The sequence below is a fragment of the Excalfactoria chinensis genome, chromosome 7 (genome assembly GCF_039878825.1).
Source record: "Excalfactoria chinensis isolate bCotChi1 chromosome 7, bCotChi1.hap2, whole genome shotgun sequence".
NCBI classification, from domain to species: Eukaryota; Metazoa; Chordata; class Aves; order Galliformes; family Phasianidae; genus Excalfactoria; species Excalfactoria chinensis.
This window is the reverse complement of record NC_092831.1, coordinates 34,180,646-34,202,046: the sequence shown is the minus strand read 5'-3', so window position 1 is coordinate 34,202,046 and position 21,401 is coordinate 34,180,646. Positions and strand designations below refer to the sequence as shown.

The window sequence follows — 21,401 nt, the reverse complement described above, 5'->3', positions numbered from 1 at the left end:
AGAGCGTGTTTCCCCCAAGTTTTCCTAGGTGTCTTTTGCATTCCCATCTTTCCCATGTCCCAAGGGGCAGAAGCAGCACAAAGTCTCCCTGAGTCTCCAAGAAGAGGCTCAGGACAGCAGTAGTCCTGTCTCCTTCCCCATTGCCTGCAGCCTGCTGGCCGCTGCTCTGGCTAGAGGTGCAGGACATGTGGTTTCCATTAGTGCAGGGAGTGAGCCTGGGGGGGTTAGATCTTTCCCAGCTTTCAGCTCCACTCCTGCTCCTTGTCACACAGCAGGAATAGCAGAGCTGGCTCCTGCCCACCCCTCTGCTCTGCCCACCCCATCATGGAAAGCTCAGTGCTAGTGGTGGTTGGGTAATCCTGTGGTTTGTGCCCCACTCCCCTCCTTCACCAATGAATCATTCAGGTCCTTAAGAAATACTTGGCTGTAACAGTAGTGGCCTTTATTAGGCATAGACATGAAGGTTTTTTTCCTAGGGTTCTGTGGGGAGAAGGACATCTTTCAGAAACACCCCTGGAAGGAGGACACCATGCAAAGTGAAACCACTTCTGGAGCCTCTTCAGAGGTGTTCCTCAGTTTCCAGCTGTGAGTGAGGTGTCCCCAGCACTGCCAGCCTGCCCTCTCATCTCAGCTGAGATGCTTGGTCAAAAGAGAGCACTGCTAACAAGGAGAATATGAGATGAGGGAGGGAGCAGGGAGGTGCTTCTCCTTCCCAGAAACATGGTATAAATGGGGAACAGCACTTGGGGATTAACTGATGTTGGATGCATGCAAAGTGAAAGGTCACAGCAAGCACCCAGGGCATGCAGCCATTCTCAAAGACAGGCATCTTTTAGAGCTTTTAGGCTGCAAAATAAATACCTAGGAAGCAGCCTGCCTGGTAAAGCTGGTTGAGTCCTGCTGAAGTCCTCCCAAGATCCTAATATCGCACATTTCACTTTTCAGCTGCTCAAGAGAGACAAGCTTCCAACGAGACTGTGGAAAACAATTTATTTGACAAATTTCCGAAGTGGACAATTTTTAGTAAAACACAGGCATAAAATAAAGGTAACTTCTGGATACAAAATAGTTTGGGGTGATGGTGATACCTGGAAATCACTGTTGCTTTCTCAGAAGCGCATGAATTCATAGCAAGAGCACCAATGGAAGCACTGAACAAAATCTCACCCAGCCAAACCACATCTTCAGTGTGGTCCTGGAAACAAATGTGTAAACACCAAGGGCCCACATCACCCATGTAGTGATAGCACCTTTGATATCTGCAGGGTGTGATTCAAAGCCCCTGGCAGATAATGGCAGCCTTTCTATTGACGTGTCCAGGCTGCGGAATAGGCCCTAATTCAATATATGGTAGAGTTAGTAGGCCTAGGTGTCCAACTCCTAGATAGTCTGGTAGAAACAATACACCCAGAGAGGTCACTGGGAAACAGACAGCTTGACTCTTATGAAAAGAAAAAAAACCCAAAAACAAAACACAACAATAAACCACTAACTGGGCTCAGAGAGATTTTCCAGCATAAGGCAAGTCATCAGGTTACTTATGAGGTTCCTGGTTTCACTGTAGGACCACTAAATCGGTTACTGAAGGAGTGCAGCTTTTTCTCATGTTCCCCCCCCCCTCCCCAGTGGCTGTTGACCACCTCTCCTTGGTCAGCACCCAGCCCCCTGCTCTGGATGGGAATGTCAGTGCTGAGGTGTGCTCCACCACCCACCTCCAACCCAGCCCTGGGAAGTCAGTGGTCCATCGCACTGCACAGGAGGCTGAAGATGCTTCCAGCTCTGCCTGGTGCACAGGTGGTTCAGATAAGTCCATCTCTTCCCACCAGCATGGGAGACATGAACCAAACTTGCCAGCCACGACAATGATCCCCTCTCAAAACTTACTGAAATGCTGAAGCACGGCATTGGGTTAGGACCATTGTCAGCTGGGAAAGTGCTCAGCTGATGTATGAATGAAAGAGGCAAATGAAGAAAAAAACCTGTATCTAAAAAGGCTATAATCAACCTTGTGAGACTGAGCAAGTCCTTAGTGGTACAACATTCCTCATCCTGGTTCTTTCTTGGCAAAAAACCAGAGAGATGAGGTTGCTTTTGGTGTTGGGGAGGGTTACTGCTAGGTGTACTTATGCTTGCCTGCTGCAGGGAGTTAGTGAGAGGCAGTCACAGGGCAGGGGTGGGAGGCTCAAGTCTAGGAGGGCAGAGATGCAGATGGAGAAGAAGGTGGAGAAGGAAGGAGACTGTGCACAAACAGGCTGTTGCACTATGGCTTTCTGAATAGATGCAAGTTCCTCAGGTTGGTCAAGAATACTGTTAATTTTTTTTGTCTTGTCGTTTTTCATTTTTAGGTGAGAGAGGAGCCGGAGTGGCCCAGGTAGAAACCCACTCGAGTGCTCAGTCAACAGCTATCTTCCTGGAGACAGTTTGGTAGAAGACGCCACGCAGCAGAGAGGTGTAGTCAGGCACACGGAACAGGTGACGCTCCCCATAGACAACGTCATAGTTTGCACTCTTCCCTGTTACCAGGACACGGACGTTGGGCTCGTTGACTTGGCTGCCCACTGCCAGCACGTAGACCTCAATACCAGCCTGCTGAACTTCCTGCACAGTCCTCTCGATGGCCCTCGCGGTGATCCCCTGCGAGTTGCCATCAGAAAACACCAGCACCTTCTTCTTTGCCCCAGCACGAGAGGACCGCTGGTACAGCCCTGTGATGTACTGCAGAGCAGCATTGACGTCTGTGGCTTCGTTCATGAACTCCATGTTGTCAACAGCCTTGGCGATGACCGTGTAGTTGCGCTGAAACGGGACTTCGACCTTCTGCTGGTTTCTGCCACTGTACTGGACCACCGAGACACGCACAGAGTCTTCGGCAGGCTTGCCGGCCTCAAGGAACCGCTCTGCAAGCCGCTTCACAAAGCTCTTGGTGGTGTCAAAGTTCTTGCTGCCCACGCTGGTGGAGCTGTCCACCAGCAGCATGATGTCTGCTGGGTTGGCAAAAGTGACTGCAAGAGGACAGACCCAGGGCTCGTTACGCTGCCTTTTTTCCCCTCCTGCTTTCCATGGGAAGCTGGTGAATTCACCAGCTGTCTCACATGCTTCCTGCTTTGTTAGGCTTAGGAAATCCCCACTCTTTACAGATTTGCTGCTTTGGTTTCCCCTCCTCCAGTGCTATCCTACATGCATCCTTTTACCCCTTCATTCTTTCTTTTATTTAGTTTATGACTCCTGTTACTTACTGCAGTGGTTTTTTTCCTTGACTTACACTGTCCTTTTTTGTCTGGGGAATCACTACATCTTCCCAGACTGGCGTGTTTCCATGAGTCTAAGGATTGTATACTCTTCTGACATCAAAATGGATCTGTTTAAATTCCTCGCTTTTCAACCAGTTTTCTCAGATATCCTGCCACAGTGCTGCCCGGCCATCCCCCCAACTTACAACCAATTTCATTTGTCTCATCTAAAGCCTACATGGACTATATCTGGCACAGCCTCCTAAGGAATTAGAGAAGCCACTGTCCAGTCTATTTGGCTCCTATCCCCCAAATGCTTTGAGCTGGGGTGTACACAAGAGATTCCAGGTTTGCTCCTTCTCTAGCCCAGCAGCAGAGCTCAGGAGCCTCCCTGCTGTGGGATATCTCCATCTCTATGCCCCTCCACTCAGCAACTACCACTTCCCTCACCACAGCATTCACAGCCCCTTTGTGTGTATTATGACAACAGGAGCAGGTACTCACTTGGGCAGGTATAATCCGGACATTTCTTCTCTGTTAAGAAAATAAAAAAGAGTAACATCACCAACTCACCCAGGAAAACTGCTTCTTCTGTAGCACAGCTTCCCACAGAGTCACAGTGGGGATAAATGCTCACTTTGGCTGTAGTCTCTTCACACAAGTTGCCATGCAACAGTTATAAGCACACACCAAAGAGCACAGAATACGTGCTTGTAAACTCTGAGGGCAGAGATATCCTGCAGTGGGTTAGGACCTGGGTATTGCTGCAGGATGTTCTGAGTCATAAGACATCCTTGTTGCTCATTGACTGAACTGTGAATATTGCTCTCTTCCCTCAATATCGGAGCACAACTTAAGAGCACGACCAGGGCTACGCGTGGAGAGCAGCTTGTATCCCTCACCCTTTGGCTGCTACAATCCTTACTATGGCCCTTATTGCCACCAGCCAAAGCTATGCTGCACTGGCAACTTTCCAGGGGTGAGGACTAAGACCAGAGTTAACATCCTGGAGTGAGGTCCTCACATAGATCCGGGTGCCCCCATAGAAGGTTTTCACTTACCTCGGCAGACATACGAGGTGATGTTCTGCAAGAAGGAGTCATCTAGGAGCTCGGCGTAGTTGTCCCTCTGAATGGACAGCCCCTGTCTCCTTGGCATGCCTAAACAAGCGATGTCATTCAGTTGGTCTGGGTTTGGGTTGTTCCGGAAAATGTCGCCTATTCCAAGGGAAACCACCTGTAAAAAAAGTTAGAGTGCATCAATGGCACCTGATTCATTCATTAGCTTGACTACCTGCCACTGCATGAGAGAGTTTCCAGTGATAGGGGCTCGGGTCTTGGAAAGCAAGAACATGAAGGCCTCCTGCACTACTCCGACTGACCATCATTCCATGTGCCACCATGCCCTTACCGGGGTGACCTCGCACAGAGAGGTCAGGGGGGTACGGTCCCGCAGTGTGTCAGAGCGTCCGTCTGTGATGACGATGGCCACGTTATTGCTGGAGGTGAACCTCCGCAGCAGGTTTTCCTTGCTGAACTGCAGGGCTTCTCCTGTGTGGGTGCCCCCAGCAATCCATTTCAGATTCTTGACTGCCCTGCAAGCAGACACCAGAGAGCCTGAAAGCCCTGTGAGCAAGCCCTGATTCACAGGAACAGCTGGGAACACACATCTCACTGGCACATGGGCATGCTTGCAAGGCAGGGCAAAATCCTGCTTGCACAGAGTTTTAGGCAAGTTCCTTGGTCTCAGTACCACCCACAAAGCCACCAAGAGACTTTTCACCACATTTAGCATCCTAGCATTTGCAGAAGCTGCTGGTCTAAAGATGGAGGACAGGACATGAGTAGGGTGTGCTGAGACCCTGCAAACTCACTGTTTGAGTGCCCCAATGTTGTCTATGTTGGCATCCCCCATAGCCACGAGCTCCTGTGTGTTGTTGTGGCTGTACTGCACAACGCCAACTCGGGACTCCCCAGGCTCAAACTGTAGGAGAAGAAAAGAAGTCATTTAGAGCCAGGAACCTCCAGGGGACCTGAAGAGTTCAGGAAACTGCTAGTGGTTTCATTCTGGACATTTTCATGGCAGGCAATGCAGCTGCTCCTCGGTGGTGGTGTTATTCCAACAGGAGCGGATGCAGGTGAGCCCAGTGAAACAAGACCTAAACTCAGGTTTTCCACTTCAGTGCTCTCAACACAAACCATTGGGTGGTTAGGAATAGATGTTCTAAATAAAACACGCTTTTCTTTGTAAATAGTAATTTTGCTGCCCAACTCTAGTCTTCCAGGCTATTTACTGGCACTTTATCAGCCAAAGACCTGTGCATGTCCACAGTCATGTCCAACAGCAGGTCCTCATGTCTTTACAGCCCGTGTTGAGTTACATCTTACAGAAAGTCTGAACTCCAAGCATCTCTTCCGCAGCAGAGGGATAAGTGGAATTTCCCATGCAGAGCATGTTACCAGGGAAGAGTTCAGAGAGTAAATATTTTGATTGCTCTTCAAACAGAAGGATTTGAAGAACATTGCTCTTTTGTGCTGCAAATAGCTCTCTCTGCAGCGCACTTAACTGGTAACCTTAACTGAGGTTTGGGGGCAGACAAGGCTCCCTGGGGGCAGACTGACAGGGGCCTTGGGAAGTTACTACTCCAGCCACCTGAAATGCTTATTGGAACAAGGGAGAGACCAGGAAACTGACTGAAAATAAACGTATCCTGGCACCTGAAGGAAATCTCACCTTCACACGCTCGTCTTTGCTTAGGCGGTCAATGACTTTGATGATGAAATCCTTGGCAATCTGGAAGTTCTGCAGGCCAATACTCTCCGAGCTGTCCAACACGAAGAGGAGGTCGACAGGACCACAAGTGCACTCTGCAGTAAAGCACATGTGTGGTGAGGCTTGCGTTTGCTATCTGAGCTGCTCTCAGAGTGACATACTTTACAGGGAGGCATACCCAAGCAATCAGCTGGTGTTTGCTGTTAGTCTGGGTGGAAGGACTGCAAAGCACAGTGTAAAATTAAGAGGCAAAACAGCCACATAGGAGCTTTAAGAACCAGCTTAATATTTTTTCCCTTTACATTTTTTCTTAGCATCCCTTATAAGTCACGTAACATTGCCAAGCTGTGAGTACCCACCAAACACTCAGTAACTATTTCCAAAATCTGTTTCCTTAGAAGCCTCCTCACTTCTTCCATTTGCCCAGCCCAGGAGGACTGAGGTGACACTGGTGGGCTGGAGGAGGCTGACTCAGCTTGCTCCCCTCTTGCCCACAACTGAAGGACATAATGTACTCTCAGTCCTTGCTTAAGGCTTTTGGACTGCAAACCAAGGAAGGCAAGGAGTAGGAAGAAGGAGGGGGAAAGAAGCATTAGCAAACACTTGCAGAGTGATTTTGCCAAGTAACACTCACCACAGCATGCTAGAGATGAAGGGAGAGAAAGAGAGAGCATTAAAATGCTGCAGATGGAGGTTTTCATACAACACAGGCAGCAAGTCTGTGTTTCTGCAAACATAGTGACACCTGACCTGGATGATTCAAGCTCCTGCTCATTTGTGGAGGTTTCCCTCTTGGTTGACATATCCATCTCTCACTTTTAGATCACAGTGCCCTGAACTGAAGCACTGTGTGTGGCAGAGCTCTATCTCCAAACACGCTATGGAAATCTTATTTAAATAAAAAAGCTAATCCTGGAGGGATTAAGTAAATTGCTAATTGTGAAGCTCACATTCAGACCCCCTAAGCACCCTGTGCTGTTGCAGAACTTCATTACCAGGGGTGTCAAGGTGCAGCCACCCCATTCCACATGGAGCCAAGCAGAGGAGGAGAAATTGCAGGATACTTACAGCACATCTTCATGATGATGTCCAAGATTTCACACTCCTGAAACCAGAGATGAAGAAACTCTGTGGACATCAGCAGTGGCAGCTGCCTGGCTCCCAAGTGTTGCTACCCACCACCCTACTGCTGCTTTTGAGCATTCAAAACAGATTTTGATCTGGAAATAAGTGATGTACAGTTGGAGCCGCTTCCCTTGGAGGAGGCCAGGGCTAGGCTTCGCCAGCAGTGAAGAGCACCCATTACACTGACTGTGTAGAAGAGGCTGCATGGAAAGCCCCATCTCACCCACCACCCAGCTGGCAGGAACTTTCCTCTCTTTGTGCGGGTTGCTTTTATCACGAGCTTACCACAAAATGGGGAGGCCTTGAGTCTTTGTGACCCATGGTCAGGACATGTCCAGATCCCCTGGTTGGTGGGCAAATTAATCAAGAAGCCAGCAAAGCAAAGAGGAGGGGCCAGTCTAGGGATAATATCATAGTCTCCCCACTTATGTGAGAGCTGAAGTTTTCACACTGCATAGGGGACTTGCTGGTGATGGCCTGACATGAAGGAAGGAAACCTGGCCAGCAAGACTCAGTGGGGCAGTAATGGGGCAGGTATCACCCAGCCCACAAGCATGAGCCTCCCAGCAGCGACCCCCAGAAGCAAAGACCAAGTAAGCAAGCAGTGCCTCGATCCTGTCACACTCACGTCTGGTCCTGGAGGCCCCACAGGTCCAGGTGGTCCCTGTCAAACAGAAGTGTTGAGAGAGCATTTAGAAGAGCAGCAAGAACTCATAATGCAATGCAGAGATTGGAAAGGTTGTTTGGCTTTCCATCTCTCATCTGGTTGGTGCAAATCCTTCTGGAGCCCTTACTTACCGGGCGGCCTTCAGGACCCCTGTGGCCCTTTGCTCCTTTGATGCCACTGGGACCAGCGGTTGGGTTCTGAAGATGAAACAAAAAGAAAATTCACAAAGTTTGTTCTCTCCTGTGGAGAGAGAATTTCCAGTGTCCCTTAGAGCAAACTTTGATGCTGACAGGAAGCATACAGCACCACATGGAGATAATACCCACCCTCAGCCTAACAAAGCTGGAGGTTTGCTAACCATAAGCTCTAGAATCTCAAGTGAACATCTAGATAGTGAACAGCAGCAAAGGGTGCTTGCAGGATCACAAAATCTGATGGGCTCTGACCCAAGGGCAGCATAGTAGTAGATCCAGCTCCACACTCCCACACTAACCCTAAAGAGAAAAGTCATGCAGCTTTATAGAGATTACTCACATCATTGCCAGGGTCTCCAGCTTCTCCTTCATCACCTTTAGGACCAACATATCCTTTTGTTCCCTGAAAAGTAACAGAGAGGATGTTGGTAGTGTGGTGAGGTTCATGCACAGACCTTATAAAAGCTGGCCTGGAGAGGAGACAGAGAGCTATCTGTAAGATTCCTAGCACTACATGTCAATGTTATTGAGGGGTACATCTCCTTAGTTGGCTTTCCCTGTTATAGTCACTATCCATTTCCCTCCAGCTGGTTCCTTCAACACCAAATGTTGACTTTGGACCTACATTTGAGAGCACTCTGCCATCCGTGGGTGTTGCATGAAGGCAGGACACTTCTAAGAGAAGTAGAGGAGGGAGGGAGGGAGGTCTGTGCATAAGATAAACTGGGTTCTGGGTGAGTAGGCTGTTTCAGGGAGTCCATGTTACCATACAATAGACAGAGAGGTTCTACAAGCCAAAGTAACACCAGAAGACACTGGCCAGGGAGTTCTCTGTTGGTACAGAAGGGAACAACACACTTACATTAATGCCAGGGTCCCCTCTGTCTCCTTGCTGCCCCTGGGAATGAAGAAAAGGAAGCGTGTTAGGTCAGATAAGCATCAGTGATGGTCTTATGATTTCAAAGCAGCAGACTGAACTTACAGGGGCACCTGGGAATCCAATCGTGCCATTACCAGGAGGACCATCCTCGCCCTGGAAAGGAAGGAAGAAGTGGAGGAGACAAGCAGAATTCTCAGATAGCATGGCAGAAGGATCTTGCTTTCCTCTGCAGCCACCAAGAGGAAGCAACATCCTTCCTTGCTCTACTTGCAGAGCTGTGTTTAGAACAGTTATTGTGTCCTTTTATGCTATATCCAGATGAATACTGTTTTTACTACTTCTTCCCTGGGACAGAGACCAATCTTGCTGTGTCCCCCAACTTACCATGCCCACTCCCACTCCCCCCAGCTGCACACCCAGAGAATGCTGCTCCTTTTGTAGCGCTTTATAAAGCATGGGGGGGGCACTGGGATGTGAGTTGCCTGTACCTCTCTTGAAGATCACCTCTCATTCTTTATTTTAAGAGGAAAAGAGGATGTTTTCCCAACATATTTCATCTGTTTATGAGAGCCATTTCTTTTCTCCCTGACCTGGACCATGCTGCATGGAAGCAGCCAGCTGTAGATCCTTCCCACACTGCGTGCAGTCTCCATAAACACCACTCACCCTTTCTCCCATTAGACCAGGTTCTCCGGGCAACCCAGGTGCTCCAGGTGATCCCTTGGGGCCCTGGAAGGATCAGAAGGAGGAGTCAAGCACTGTGTACCATCCATCGAGCTGGGAAGATGATGCCTCCTGAGGCTTCCTACAGTGCTCTGGTCCCTTGCTTCCTACCTGACACCAGCTCCGAGAACACACCTGGGAGCTAGGAAGAAGCCCCTTTCATTCAGGAGCAGCAGGCAAGGGTTACTTAAGCCTGCCACAGGAGATACTTTGCTCCTCTAGCTTCTGCCAGAGGAAGGACAAACTGCAAGGTGAAGCCACATCACTTGTGGTGCTGTTATATCCTCTCTAGGAGATAGGGAAAAGGGTGTTCAGAGCCTTAGGGATCCACCAAAAATGCCTTGAGATGTCTGCCAGGAAACCTGACACCTCACTTTGTACCCAAAAAAGGGTTTCCAAGACCTATGGGAGTTGTGGATAGTCTTAATGGGCAGTATCTCTTGGTCTTCCCTCAATTCCCTCCACCCAAGAAGATATGAGGATGAAGTAGCACTGACCTCATTACCACGGGGCCCATCATCTCCTCTGTAGCCCTTTGGTCCTGGGGGTCCAGGCTCACCCTAGGAGAACACAAAGAGTTGTCACATGAACCCCTCCTTGGAGGGCCTGGTTCCTTCATTTCATAGTGTGACATAGTGTGGAAGCTGACATTTCATGCCTTGCACTCATCAGTGAATCACTTCCACTGTGGAGAAAGGCTCTATTCATAGGGATCAACTCAGGTGAGGAGGCACTTGGGTGAGGAGGCACTGCAGGAGGAAGGCCCAGAGGGGAAGAGGCTGGAGGGGGCAAGATGACACTTTCCAGCAGTGAAGCACAGCTGGGCATCACACTGATGTCCCTCCTCAGTAGATCATACCACCCCAAAACTATCACAGGCTTCTCTCCACGGAGGCTCTCCCTGTGCCTTGGACATGGATATGACTTATGGCAGCTGGGCTGATGGAGCCCTTCCATGGCTGTGGGGAGTCTCTGTCCTCAGGAGGCTGCAGGGTCCTGGCAGCATCTGCTGGAACAGACCAAAGCTGTCACTCTGCCACATCCATCTGGGCAGCGGCCACTTGGTCTGTCAGCTGCAGGGCTGGCCAGTGATGTTCAGAGACAAGAGGCATGAGGAAAGAAAGCAGGAAGAGGTGGGTTGGGGTTTCTGAGATGGTCTGTGCTGGTGAGATTTGGGGGAGTGGGAGCTGTCCTCATGTGTTGCACAGCCTAGCCCAGCTTTGCAGCTGCTGTCTCTCACCACCCACAGGCTGAGGAAGCTTTAGTTCCCTCCAGCTGTCCTTGCAGCTCCACTTCACACACTCTTCTTCCAGGGAAAGGCACACAGATGGCAGAGAACACCAAAATTGTGTAGTGTGGAGAAGAGAAGAGCATGCTTAGAGGCGTGTGACCCTTATTTCTGCATAAGAGCCCAAAAGAGAGAAAGCTGGGAAGGAGGGACTGGATCTTATGACCATTCCTATCAGCCAAAGTTGAATTCCAGACACGCCTGACTCACGCTGGTCATAGGTGGCTTCACTGTAACAAACAAGTTAAAACCCTTTGCAGTCCTGATGGGGTTTGTGAAGATGTAGGATCTTCAGTTGTGAAGTCCCTAGCAGTTTCCTAAGCTCTCTTCCTTCTACATGCAACAAAAACTATAGGAGGGATGGACACCAGAGCCATGTGGAGATGGACCACCAAAGCAGCCCAGGGGATCAGGGGATGAGCATGCTGACCTTTAGCTTCTCTTGCAGACAGAAGGAAGGGTGAAACAGTCACAGGTTAGCAGGAACTCCTCCTCCTTGCCAAGATAAATGTGCTCTAAGAGCCAGAGCTTGCAGATAACATGGCTTGAAAAGCACTTGTGTTTGCCTAAGTTCTTCCCCTTGCCCAAACCCAATTACGCATTTATTTTTAATTTGGTCAAGCAAAAACATTTTCCCTCGGTTTATGGAAAAAGATCATTATAAACAAATCTTTGCTTTACAACTGCTTTTTAAATCACCCTACAGCGACTGGGATACTAGGGCAGCTACTGCTCTGGGGAGACATCAGTGCTGTAGCACTTCCCTCTCTGACAGGGAATGAATTCAGTGCTCCTGGGAAGATGCCCCATAAGCTTGGTGACAGCCTCCTCTCCTTTCTGCCAGTTAAGGCAGGCTGGGGAAGATCCTTCTTCCCGTTGTGCTTACACAGTTTTGGCTCCCAGGCTTAGGTCAGATTCCTCTACCTGAATTCTATCTTATCCTGCCCAGTAACTGGAATGAGACTCTATACAAGGAAAGCAGCTCTGGTCCTTCTTCCTCCACTGGTGTCAACCCATAGCACCTGCCCATGACACGCACACATCCAAATAACCTCCCTGTGACCAGTGGCACCTCCCACCATGGTCAGGTCCAACAAGCTGGCTGTTGTCAGATACTCTTTGACTGTGGGCAGAGCAGTTTAGCTCAGTTAAGGACAGAAATATCTGTACAATTCAATGAGAATTTGGTGCTTCTCACCAGCACAAGGCAGGTAAGAGGGCAGTCTGACTCTGGGCAAGCCCAACTTTGGCATGGGAGTCTATCTCTGGGGCAGGTCTGCCATACTGGTGCTTGTGCTGGGCCCCTTTCTGGCTGTCCCACACTCCACATCTCCTACAGGGCTCTTCAACAGTGAGTTGACCCTGAAGGAGTTCCAAAGCTCACAGACCGGTCTTCATTCCTCACCCCTCAGAAAAGTCCTCTTCCAACGGCGTTGGAAAATTTATCTCAGTACTTTCTTATATCTTGAGCTCTATTGAAACTCTGATGATTACAGAAGTAGGAGGGGAGCTGTACAACAGAGCTTCATCCAAGGGTGATATCAAAGCATGCTTACTCAGGTGGGAAGGCCATGCTGGTTATTGCCAACAGCGCTATCTCCATCGAGGATTAACCCAACAGATCCAGAGGAGCTGAGTGGGAGCTGGGAATGACTTTGAGAGGAAAGAACCTTTAACTGTGTGAGGGATAAAAGCCCTCCTTCAGCTGGAGGAATCCAGCTCTGTGCTCCAGAAAGCCAGCAGGATCTCAGATCAATTTCTTGAAGGGCACATGAAGAAGTGGGCTCATAGTTGGAGGACCGGCCGTCACAGTGGGCAGACTTGAGAAGCAACTGGCTTTGGGACAGACCACCTGCAGATGCCAGGGGTGTCAGGCCACTGCTGAGGTCTTGTTAGGCTGTCCTTGCTCTCACAATACATCTCATTGACTCCCATGATCAAGGCAGTGTTTGGCCACAGGCCTGAATAATTTTGTACTGCTGCAGCTCATACTCGCTGGTTTCCAGATCTGCCTGCGAGACGTGTTGACATCTGTTTCCACAGGGCTGGGAAATGACGTGGAGGTCTTTCTGTCCTCAGCCCAGCAGCCAAGTCTCCATTTTCTAGCCCTGCTCACATTCTGAGTTCTCCTAGAAATCACTGCCCCTTCACACTGGCTTTGCTAACCAGTCTGGAACATGCTAAGATCTTGCTGCTCCAAGATGTTGTGGCACCGTTTCAGCCCTTGAGCACAGGCTCCCTGCCACACCATGCACTTCCACATGCGATTCAGAAGGTTAATCCAAAGTCTTACCTGGTCTCCAGGTGGTCCAAGAGGTCCTTCCCGCCCTTGGTCTCCAGGTGGTCCAGGCTCTCCCTGAAAACACACACAGAGGACGTGAGAAACAAAGGGGCATGCATGGAATGGAAAGGGTCCTGCATACGATGGGGAGAAGGGACACAGTGCCAGTAGTGTGTGCTGGGTAGAAACAGTCATCCTAACAGTGATACTTCAGGTGGGAAACCAGCACAGCGAGGCTGACCAGGGGAGCCTGGAAAACCTAAGGCAGGGTGTTTTGGTGGCACACATTGCAAGGCTCTTTGGGCAAGGTGCTGCTCTGCATGCAGCCCTGCTGAGATGGGAGTTGTTCAGAGACTTTCTGACTGTCATGCCTGGATTAAAACATTTGGGAAAGTGGTTGGAAGCTTGGCAATCCAAAGCTCTTGCTTTCAGGCTAGAAGCTCCCAGATGCCTAGTCCAAAGAGTAAACATAAAATAACTTTCAAAGAGCCCTGAATATTGGTGAAGATGTTTCTGCCAAGGTTAGCAAGCCTTGTGCTTGATCTAAAACTTGGAAGGAAGCATCCCACTGTCTGCAGAACAGGCTGATGGCAGGACACTGGTATGCATCCATTTCCCACGCACACTTGTCCCACACACCACATGCAGCGGTGCTGCCGTGCCTCCCCAGCAGGAAGAAGGAAGCTGCTTCAGCTTTGTGTAGCCCATCCCTGCTTCCCCATCCTCAAGGTGAGTGGCACTCCAGCCCTGGACATACAACAGCAAACACTGCTGGCACCACTGGGGTGCTGCTCCTAGATACCATCGCACACAGCAGAAGCATGCAGGTGCCTGTGCCATTGGCCATGTGTTTGTCCACTTGTCCTGGCCTCATTTGCCCCACGCTTGCAGTAGGTGACTCACCCCTGACAGGCCCAACAAATAATTTCCTATTGACTCCCACTCACTCCTGCAAGGGGAGGGAGGTTTTATCCTCCCCCAGGTGCCTGCCTACCACTGTGCCATCCTTACTGTGCTCTGTCTGTCTGCAGAACCCTACCACTCCCTGAGGAGGACACCCTACTCATTTGCTCTCACCAACTGATTTATTTTCTCTGGGTATGCCCTTGTCTGAGGTTTGTCTGATTGCTGATAACCCATCAGTGTGAAGGTGTGATTGCCAAGGCAGGATGTGACAGGCGCCCATCGGTCAGGCAGGTGCATGAGCTAAGCTTGCCAACTGGCCACCCATTTCCAGCCCCAGCTGCCCAATATGCCACCATTTGCAAGCAGATACCAACAGGCTCCCCATGGATGTAGTTACCAGATCTCCTCGTGGCCCACGGTCACCTGGTGAGCCTGGGGGTCCTCTTTCTCCATTGCTGCCCTGCAAGAAGATGGTGGGAACACAGATATAGGACCCCTCCCAGCACTGCACAACACTCCCTCATCACCCACCCACAGCCACCAGCCCTGCCACAGCCTGCCCATGCTCACCCGGTCTCCTGGAGGACCATCTGCACCTGGGGAGCCCTCATCTCCTGTCTCCCCTAAGGGGCCAGGCTCTCCCCTGTTGCCAGGAGCACCCTGTAACAAAGCAAAGACAAGTCAGAGGGTTTTCAAGCAAAGCCCTGCATGCTAGCAGAGCCTTGGGCAAGCTCTGCTTTGAGGCAGAGGCTGGAGAAGAGACTTCTCCTCCTTGCATAGAACTTGTGTAAGCTCTTCACCAACCTTCTCTCCAGGGCTCCCAGGAATGCCCTGCCGGCCAGGTTTTCCATCTTCCCCAGGCTCCCCCTTCACAAGGACACAAGAAGACACATCAGTACCAAGGGGTGGATTTTGGTTCCTATGCTGAGGTGGGTGGCTGAAGCTTTGGCTCTCCCTGAGCTCCCTTTTCCTCCACAGTCCCATGGAGGTCCCCATCCCCTCCACCACCCCACCAATGTGAGCCACCGTTCCTCAGGAACCTCTCAGAGTTCTCCATCTCCAAAGTGGGAGAAGGACATCTGTCCTTCATACAGGTTGGAGGTTGCCAAGCACACCTTCTTCTGTGCCTGTGGCTGGGCACAGCAAGGGCAGCCCTACGGTCCACGAGGCTGGGGAGGGTGAGGTGGACCCCATGGGCTCACCTTTCCTCCCTTGGGTCCATAAGCACCGGGATCACCCTTTGGTCCAGGTGGGCCCTGAGCTCCCTGTTGAAAAGAAAAAAAAACAACAGTACAATTACCTGCAGAAAATGGCATTTGGGAAGCATGCTGGCAACCTGGCCCACAGCATCTCAGCATGAAGAGCAAGAGGGATGGGTGGCACGGGATGACAGAGCACTCTTGCACTGTGGGGCAGTGCGCGTCCAAGGATGGCAGCTTTGCCATTCAAAGCTTCAATATGCTCTGGCTGTTTGGGCACAACAGCCTGAAGCTGCCTGCTGCTTTGCACTGAGCTCTTCCTCTCACCGAGCAGCCTCCAGCCAAACATGGCATTCTCACACATCATAGTGCAACAGGGGCTGCTTCCAGGAGAGGAAAGAGACACGTCCAGGAACCGTGTAGGACACCCTGAGCGTTTCCAAATATTCCCAAGCAGGAGGTGCCAATGGAGTACATACATCAAATCCAGGTGAGCCTTTGCAGCCAGGTAGCCCAGGGTATCCAGCTTCTCCCTGTGGGACAGACAGAACAAGTGCTGCTATAAACAGTACCTGTGGATGCCCCTGCACACGGGTCCCATGTGGGACATGGCCTTCTGCTGTGGGCCCCAACATAGTTGTCAGCGTGTCTAGGTGGCACCCAGAGTCCTCAGGCTGAGTGGGGCACCATGGGGGGGAAGGCTTACCTTCATGCCATCGATGCCGTCAATCCCACGCTTGCCTTTCTCACCCTGAAATGCAGACAAGGGACCATGAAGAAGTGACTTCCAAACACCCTTCCTCCCTCCCACCCCAAGCATCAGTGGGGAAGAATAAACTGTACAAAATCTAACCTTGGCTCCTTTGGCTCCTCTTGAGCCCTGCAAAGGGAAACAGAGAGTTCAGGACCCTCAGACCCGCCATCCTTGTCAGATGCCAATGCTGGCAGGAGGGTTGGGTGCATAGGCAGTGAGCTGCCAGCCAAGAAGAGGGCACCAAGACCCCCCCGAATCTTCGCTTTCCTCACCTTTTCTCCTCGACTTCCTTTGTCACCCTAGTAATGAGAGGAAAGAGGGAAAACGGAAAATGAGGATACCAGCATCTTGTCCCCATCTAGAATCTGTGCCCACCGCCCTGCAGCCCCACATACCTTCATTCCTTGGTAGCCAACGGGCCCCATGTCACCTTGCCTACCCTGGAGGACAGAAACATGGTGTTATGTAGGCAGACACTGGCACTAAGGGGACAGTCCCCATTTAGGTCCATATAGCACTGACTTTACAGTGTCACACACCTTCTGTGCATGACAGTGATTCTGTAGTGTCTCTTGACACATCCTGTTGGGATATGCTTCTTGTCCCCACTACCACAGCCCTCTCCCCTAGCCCTGCTCATGTGACACAGGATTCTGTGGGGTGGTAGACCTCCAGCATCCCCAGCCATTCCCAGGGGTGAGGGAAATGGGGACACATCACTTGGGGTGAAATGGAAGGGCAGAAAACCCTCATGGAAGGAAAAACATGCACATGCCATGGGGTTTCCAAACTGGGTGCACAAAGGCTGAGTAACTGCACACGTGTGTGGGAGAAACGTTTCTCCCAAAATAAACGTACCTAGTAAAAAAAGGGAGGAGGAAAATGGTTTCCTTGTACAATTAGCTTATTATTTACTGAAGGCTTCTCCATAACACTGCTGTGCTTGCGGTGTTGGGATAGAGCTCAGGGTACACCCCATGAGTCAGAGAGGCATCCCACAGGAGGGGCAGCTGCCTGGGGCAAGGAACAAGGCAGCCTTGTAGGACCCTTTGCTGGGTGGGTAGATGCAGGAGGGATGTCTCTGTGTCACCATTCCTTTCCAGGGATAGCTGGCTAGGACACCACCATGGGAATGGGATGGTACAGGGGGTACAGGACGGTGCCCTACAAGGGATGGTGCAGGGATGGGAAGTGCTGACACCACGTGCAGCTCCCCATCACCTTGCCAATGAGGATGTGCCTGAGAGCTCTGGCAGAGCCACCAAGCCTAGTCCACTAGAAACGCAGCATCATAGAATCATTAAGGTTGGAAAGGCCACTAAGATCCTCTGGCCCATCACCACCATGCCCACAAAACCACACCCCTCAGTGCCACATCTCCATGCTTCTTGAAAACCACCAGAGTTTTCTACTTACAGGGTCTCCAGCATCTCCCTTCTGACCAGGAAGACCTGGCTTTCCTCTTTCTCCCTGAAATACAGGACAGAAACAAAGTTAGCTCACCTTCCCCAGGAATAAAATGAGGCTGAAAGAAGAGCAGGGAGGTGATCAGGGCAATGATCCATGGATATGGGGAGCAAAGGACAGAGGCCACATGGGACAGCTGTTCCCATCATCTCTGATGACATATGTCCCACTGGATCTCGAGCATCTCTGTTGAACTCATTGCTGTGTGGCCAGGGCTGATTCCTCACCTCGTGGCCTGGGTCACCAGGAGGTCCTGGGGGTCCTCGGGGAGGCTGTGGGAGAGAGGTGGGGGTTAGATGGAACCACCAAGGCACAGGCTAGGGGCACAAGGAGGGGGATAGAGGCCTTGAGGGCCTGACTCACATGGCATTCAAAGGAGCAACACTGGCCGAATAAAAGGAAAAAACAACATCAGAAGTGGTAGCACCATGCTCTGCTCGGGGGCATCCTCGATGCTGGGCAGAGTTGGGCCCACCAAGTCCTGCAGGGTAGGCATGAGCACAGGGGATGGGCTTGGTGTGCGGGGGAATACTCACCGATTGCTCCATGTTGTCTTTCTGCAAGGCAAAAAGCAAAGAGAGGTGGGTTGTGAGAGCAGAGGGAACCCAGGGCAGGGGTGGGCTGAGCAGGGGAACAGGCAGTGCTCACAATCATCTCGATGATGTTGTTGATGGTCTCCTCCACATCGAGATCCCGGGTTGGCTTCAGGCTGGTGGCAGTGAAGTTGCGGCGATAGGCATGGTCCGTGGCAATGATGTTGAGACGCTGGTCCTAGGGTTGGGAGCCAGAGTAAGATCTGCAGGCACTCATGTAGGATGTACCCAAGGGACACACTGGGGACCCGCACCCTCCCTCCAGCCCTCAGTGCATCCCCAGCCCTTGGTGTTTCCTTCACACTGATTCTGTTGGGTGACCACTTGTCTCCAGACAGGGCAGTGGAGCCCCTTTACACCAAGTGCTGCTGGAGCAGCATGAGACCCCTGCCCTGGAACTGCTGCTTGGTCCCTACCAGGTGGTGAGGTGAGATGGCGACAGAGAACACTTTGATCCCCAAATGTTTGGCTTCATTAGCAGCATCATCCAGGCCTCCGCAGGGCTCCTTGTACCCCTCCAAAGGGTGTCCATCAGTCACCACGATCAGGTATTTATTCTCCTTGAGATGGGAGCCGCTGCAAGGATTTAAACACTGCATTTAGTGCTGCAAGGGTTTAAGGGCCCCAGTGCCCCAGCCTACAGCCAGACTTGTCTCATCCCAGCACAGGTGGATCAACAGCAACCTGCCACCCTACGATTAGGTGACTTCCTTCACACTGGGAACAGACCTGCACAGGGACATCCCAACCACCACCCATCTCAGTGCAGCACCACCTTATTCTTCGCCCCAGCCCCACTGGCCATACCCGACAAGCAGCCGCTCGATGCCCTGCTTGATGGCGCAGTCAGTGTGGGTGCCCTTCCCAATGTAGTTGATGGCTGACACGCTGTTCTTCAGCTCAGCCCTGCCGCTGGGCATAGCAGTGAGGTCCTTGATGATGACGACAGAGTCGCTGTAGTGCAGAGCCCCAGCATTCCATGCCAGGAAGCGGTCACAGCGGAAGTACCTGCATGGGGACACAAGGATGTGTGCCTTCAGCCTGGCCCTATTACCACCACACTGCCACAGTTCCTCTGTCTGCAGTTCCTCTGCCAAAGCTTTGCAAGGGCTCCCTGCTTTCCCTGTGCTTCAGGGAACAGGTGGGTGTCACTGCCTGAAGGATGCTTGCATCCAGAGAGTGATGGGAGCTGAAGCCCTCTCCCATGCACCAACATAGGTTTGTTTGCCAGTGTGACTTCCTGGGAGAGAGATATCATAACACCTCATGCTTGGGTCTGAAGTCATAACCAGTATCCCCCAAAATGACACATTCAGGATGCTGGGGCCAATCCCAAACAGATGTACAGTTGCACACTTCCCAAGCCTGTCTTCTTCCTTCCCATCAGGACCTTTCCCAAAGCTCCCTGAGCACCACCATCCACCCACCCATCCCTGAGGCACCCCAAGCCCACTGCACTACATGTAATACTGCAGACATGGTAGTAGCATGCAGGGCCATGACCCCATGGTGCGTAGGGAGCACAAGGGTGGCCAGTAGATGCTGGGCTCAGGGAGCCCATCTGTCTATCTGCCTGCATGTAGCAGAGGCTTGGGACAAAGCCTGGCACCTTGTTTAAGAGCCAGGCTGCATTGATGGGGTCAGGCAGGTTGTCCCCAAGCACGTGGTGATGTGGTGCTGATGTGAGGTGATCCTTCCTAGTATCCTGCCCTTCCAGCTCTGGGGAACTTAGGTGGCCCTGGACACCCCTAGGTGTGCCTGGGAGACACATGCCTTTTCATCATCACAGTTAACACCAGAGAGTCCCACTGACACCTAAGCAATAGCTGGAGTGGGACCAGAGTGGCCTTAGGCATGCAGAGGAGAGACGTGGCCTGGTGTCCCGGTACCCCCCACAGCTTTGCTCTCCTCCAGCATCCCACCCAGCTCTAGCACAGCCCCAGAGACCCCCCGAGGGCAGTGATGAGCACAGTACCTTTCTGTCAACTTATCGATGAAGCGGTTGGTGAAGTCTTTCACTTGCGCCACGAGGTCCCCAAAGGGCTTCACCCTCAGCGCGACACTTTCAGAGGTGTCCAACACAAAGAACAGGTCCACGGGGCAGTCTGGGGGCAAGCAGAGCAGTGTGGTACAGCACCGCTTTCAAGCGAGCCCCCGGCACAGCTGTGGGACAAACACCAGCAGCACAGTGCTGGGTTGCTAATCCCACATGTGAGCAGGCACGTAGGGCTGAGATTGTTCTTCTTCTTTGGCATTTACAGTAAGCCAGGCTGTGTCTGAGCACATAGCCAGAAAACACCAATTCGTGAATTCTTTCATCCTTTCCTATTTGCATTCAGGCTTGCAAGACCACCATTCGTATATTAAAGAAGAGGCAGCTGCAGCAACCATTTAAAACAAAAGCAAACGAAACCAAGAAACGGCAGCTATGACCACAAAGAGAAACTCACCATTTCCCAACACGTCCCAGTACAGAGACCATTGCAGAGCAGAGTAAAACTAAAAATGCGCCCCAACAGTCTGTGCCCAGATCGACGTCCTTTGCAAAGACAAACCCTCGCCATCCCCTCCCTGCATCCCAGCCCTGACAAGGACACCTGGCCGGGGGAGAACCAGCACAAAACAAGCGGATCCGCTTCATCAGAACCCGTAGAATTATAGAACCATAGAACCACAGAATCGCTACCGTCGGAAAAGACCTCTAAGATGAGCGCCCGCACCGCAAGCAAGACTCATTCCAAAGCTCGGCAGCCCCGCGCTCCTCCGGGCTGTGCCCCGCTTACCCTGAGCCCTGAAGACACGGGCGCTGACTTCAGCCTGCTGAGCCCAGGCACCCCCCAGAAGGAGCAGCAGCGCCAAGAAGGAGTCGTGCAGCCCCATGTCGCTGGGCTCAGATTCCCATCGAGTCGCAGAGAAGGGAGGAAGGAGGGAGAGGCCGGGTCCGGGTCCGGGGGTGGTTTCAGCGCTCGGGACCCGGGGAAGGAAGAGCGGGCGGGGGGGAAAGGGCGAGGAGGAGACTCCGTAGCCGAGATGGAGGGTGGGACCAGGGCTGTCCGTGCTGACTCAGAAGCCAGCCCGTACTTCTCGCTGTCTTTCTGTGCTCGTTGTACCCGTGAGCACCTCTCCTGCTTAGCTGCCGCGGGGCTCCGGCGTCCCCCAGATGCACCCGGGGAGCTCGGAGCCCTGAGCTGAGCCCATCGGGGGATGGAGGAAGGCAGCCCCCTGCATCCCAGATAGCCAGGAGCTGTGCTCTGCTGCCTGATAAGCAGAGTACCCACTGCAGGGCACACCTGGGCAGGGGGGCAAGGCAGGGGCATCATGT

At 51.8% G+C, this 21,401-nt stretch overlaps 1 protein-coding gene across 1 annotated transcript; it reads right to left on the bottom strand.

Annotated features, from left to right (window-relative positions):
• Positions 1-984: 984 nt before the first annotated feature.
• COL6A1 (collagen type VI alpha 1 chain) lies at positions 985-21,076 on the bottom strand. The gene is made up of 34 exons (XM_072342322.1): positions 20,863-21,076; positions 20,055-20,184; positions 18,887-19,087; positions 18,496-18,655; positions 18,135-18,257; positions 18,023-18,043; positions 17,850-17,870; positions 17,714-17,758; positions 17,436-17,489; positions 16,415-16,459; positions 16,292-16,318; positions 16,119-16,145; positions 15,972-16,016; positions 15,745-15,798; positions 15,269-15,331; positions 14,871-14,933; positions 14,637-14,726; positions 14,464-14,526; positions 13,173-13,235; positions 10,089-10,151; positions 9,535-9,597; positions 8,971-9,021; positions 8,851-8,886; positions 8,329-8,391; positions 7,926-7,991; positions 7,756-7,791; positions 7,071-7,107; positions 6,637-6,645; positions 5,964-6,097; positions 5,104-5,213; positions 4,641-4,824; positions 4,292-4,466; positions 3,735-3,764; positions 985-3,002 (listed from the first exon to the last, which is right to left on the bottom strand). Exons 1-34 carry the CDS (start codon positions 20,957-20,959, stop codon positions 2,392-2,394), a joined length of 3,060 nt encoding a protein of 1,019 aa, XP_072198423.1. The 5' UTR covers positions 20,960-21,076; the 3' UTR covers positions 985-2,391.
• Between the last annotated feature and the right edge of the window lie 325 nt (positions 21,077-21,401).

What these genes read in the sequence shown, in the direction of transcription:
- COL6A1 (XM_072342322.1), bottom strand. Translation starts at nt 20,959, where the DNA reads ATGGGGCTGCACGACTCCTTCTTGGCGCTGCTGCTCCTTCTGGGGGGT. An exon ending in CCATCTCACCTCACCACCTG is followed by an intron (nt 18,258 to 18,495) that starts GTAGGGACCAAG and finishes TCCCAACCCTAG; the next exon opens with GACCAGCGTCTCAACATCAT. An exon ending in ACAACATCATCGAGATGATT is followed by an intron (nt 18,044 to 18,134) that starts GTGAGCACTGCC and finishes TTTGCCTTGCAG; the next exon opens with AAAGACAACATGGAGCAATC.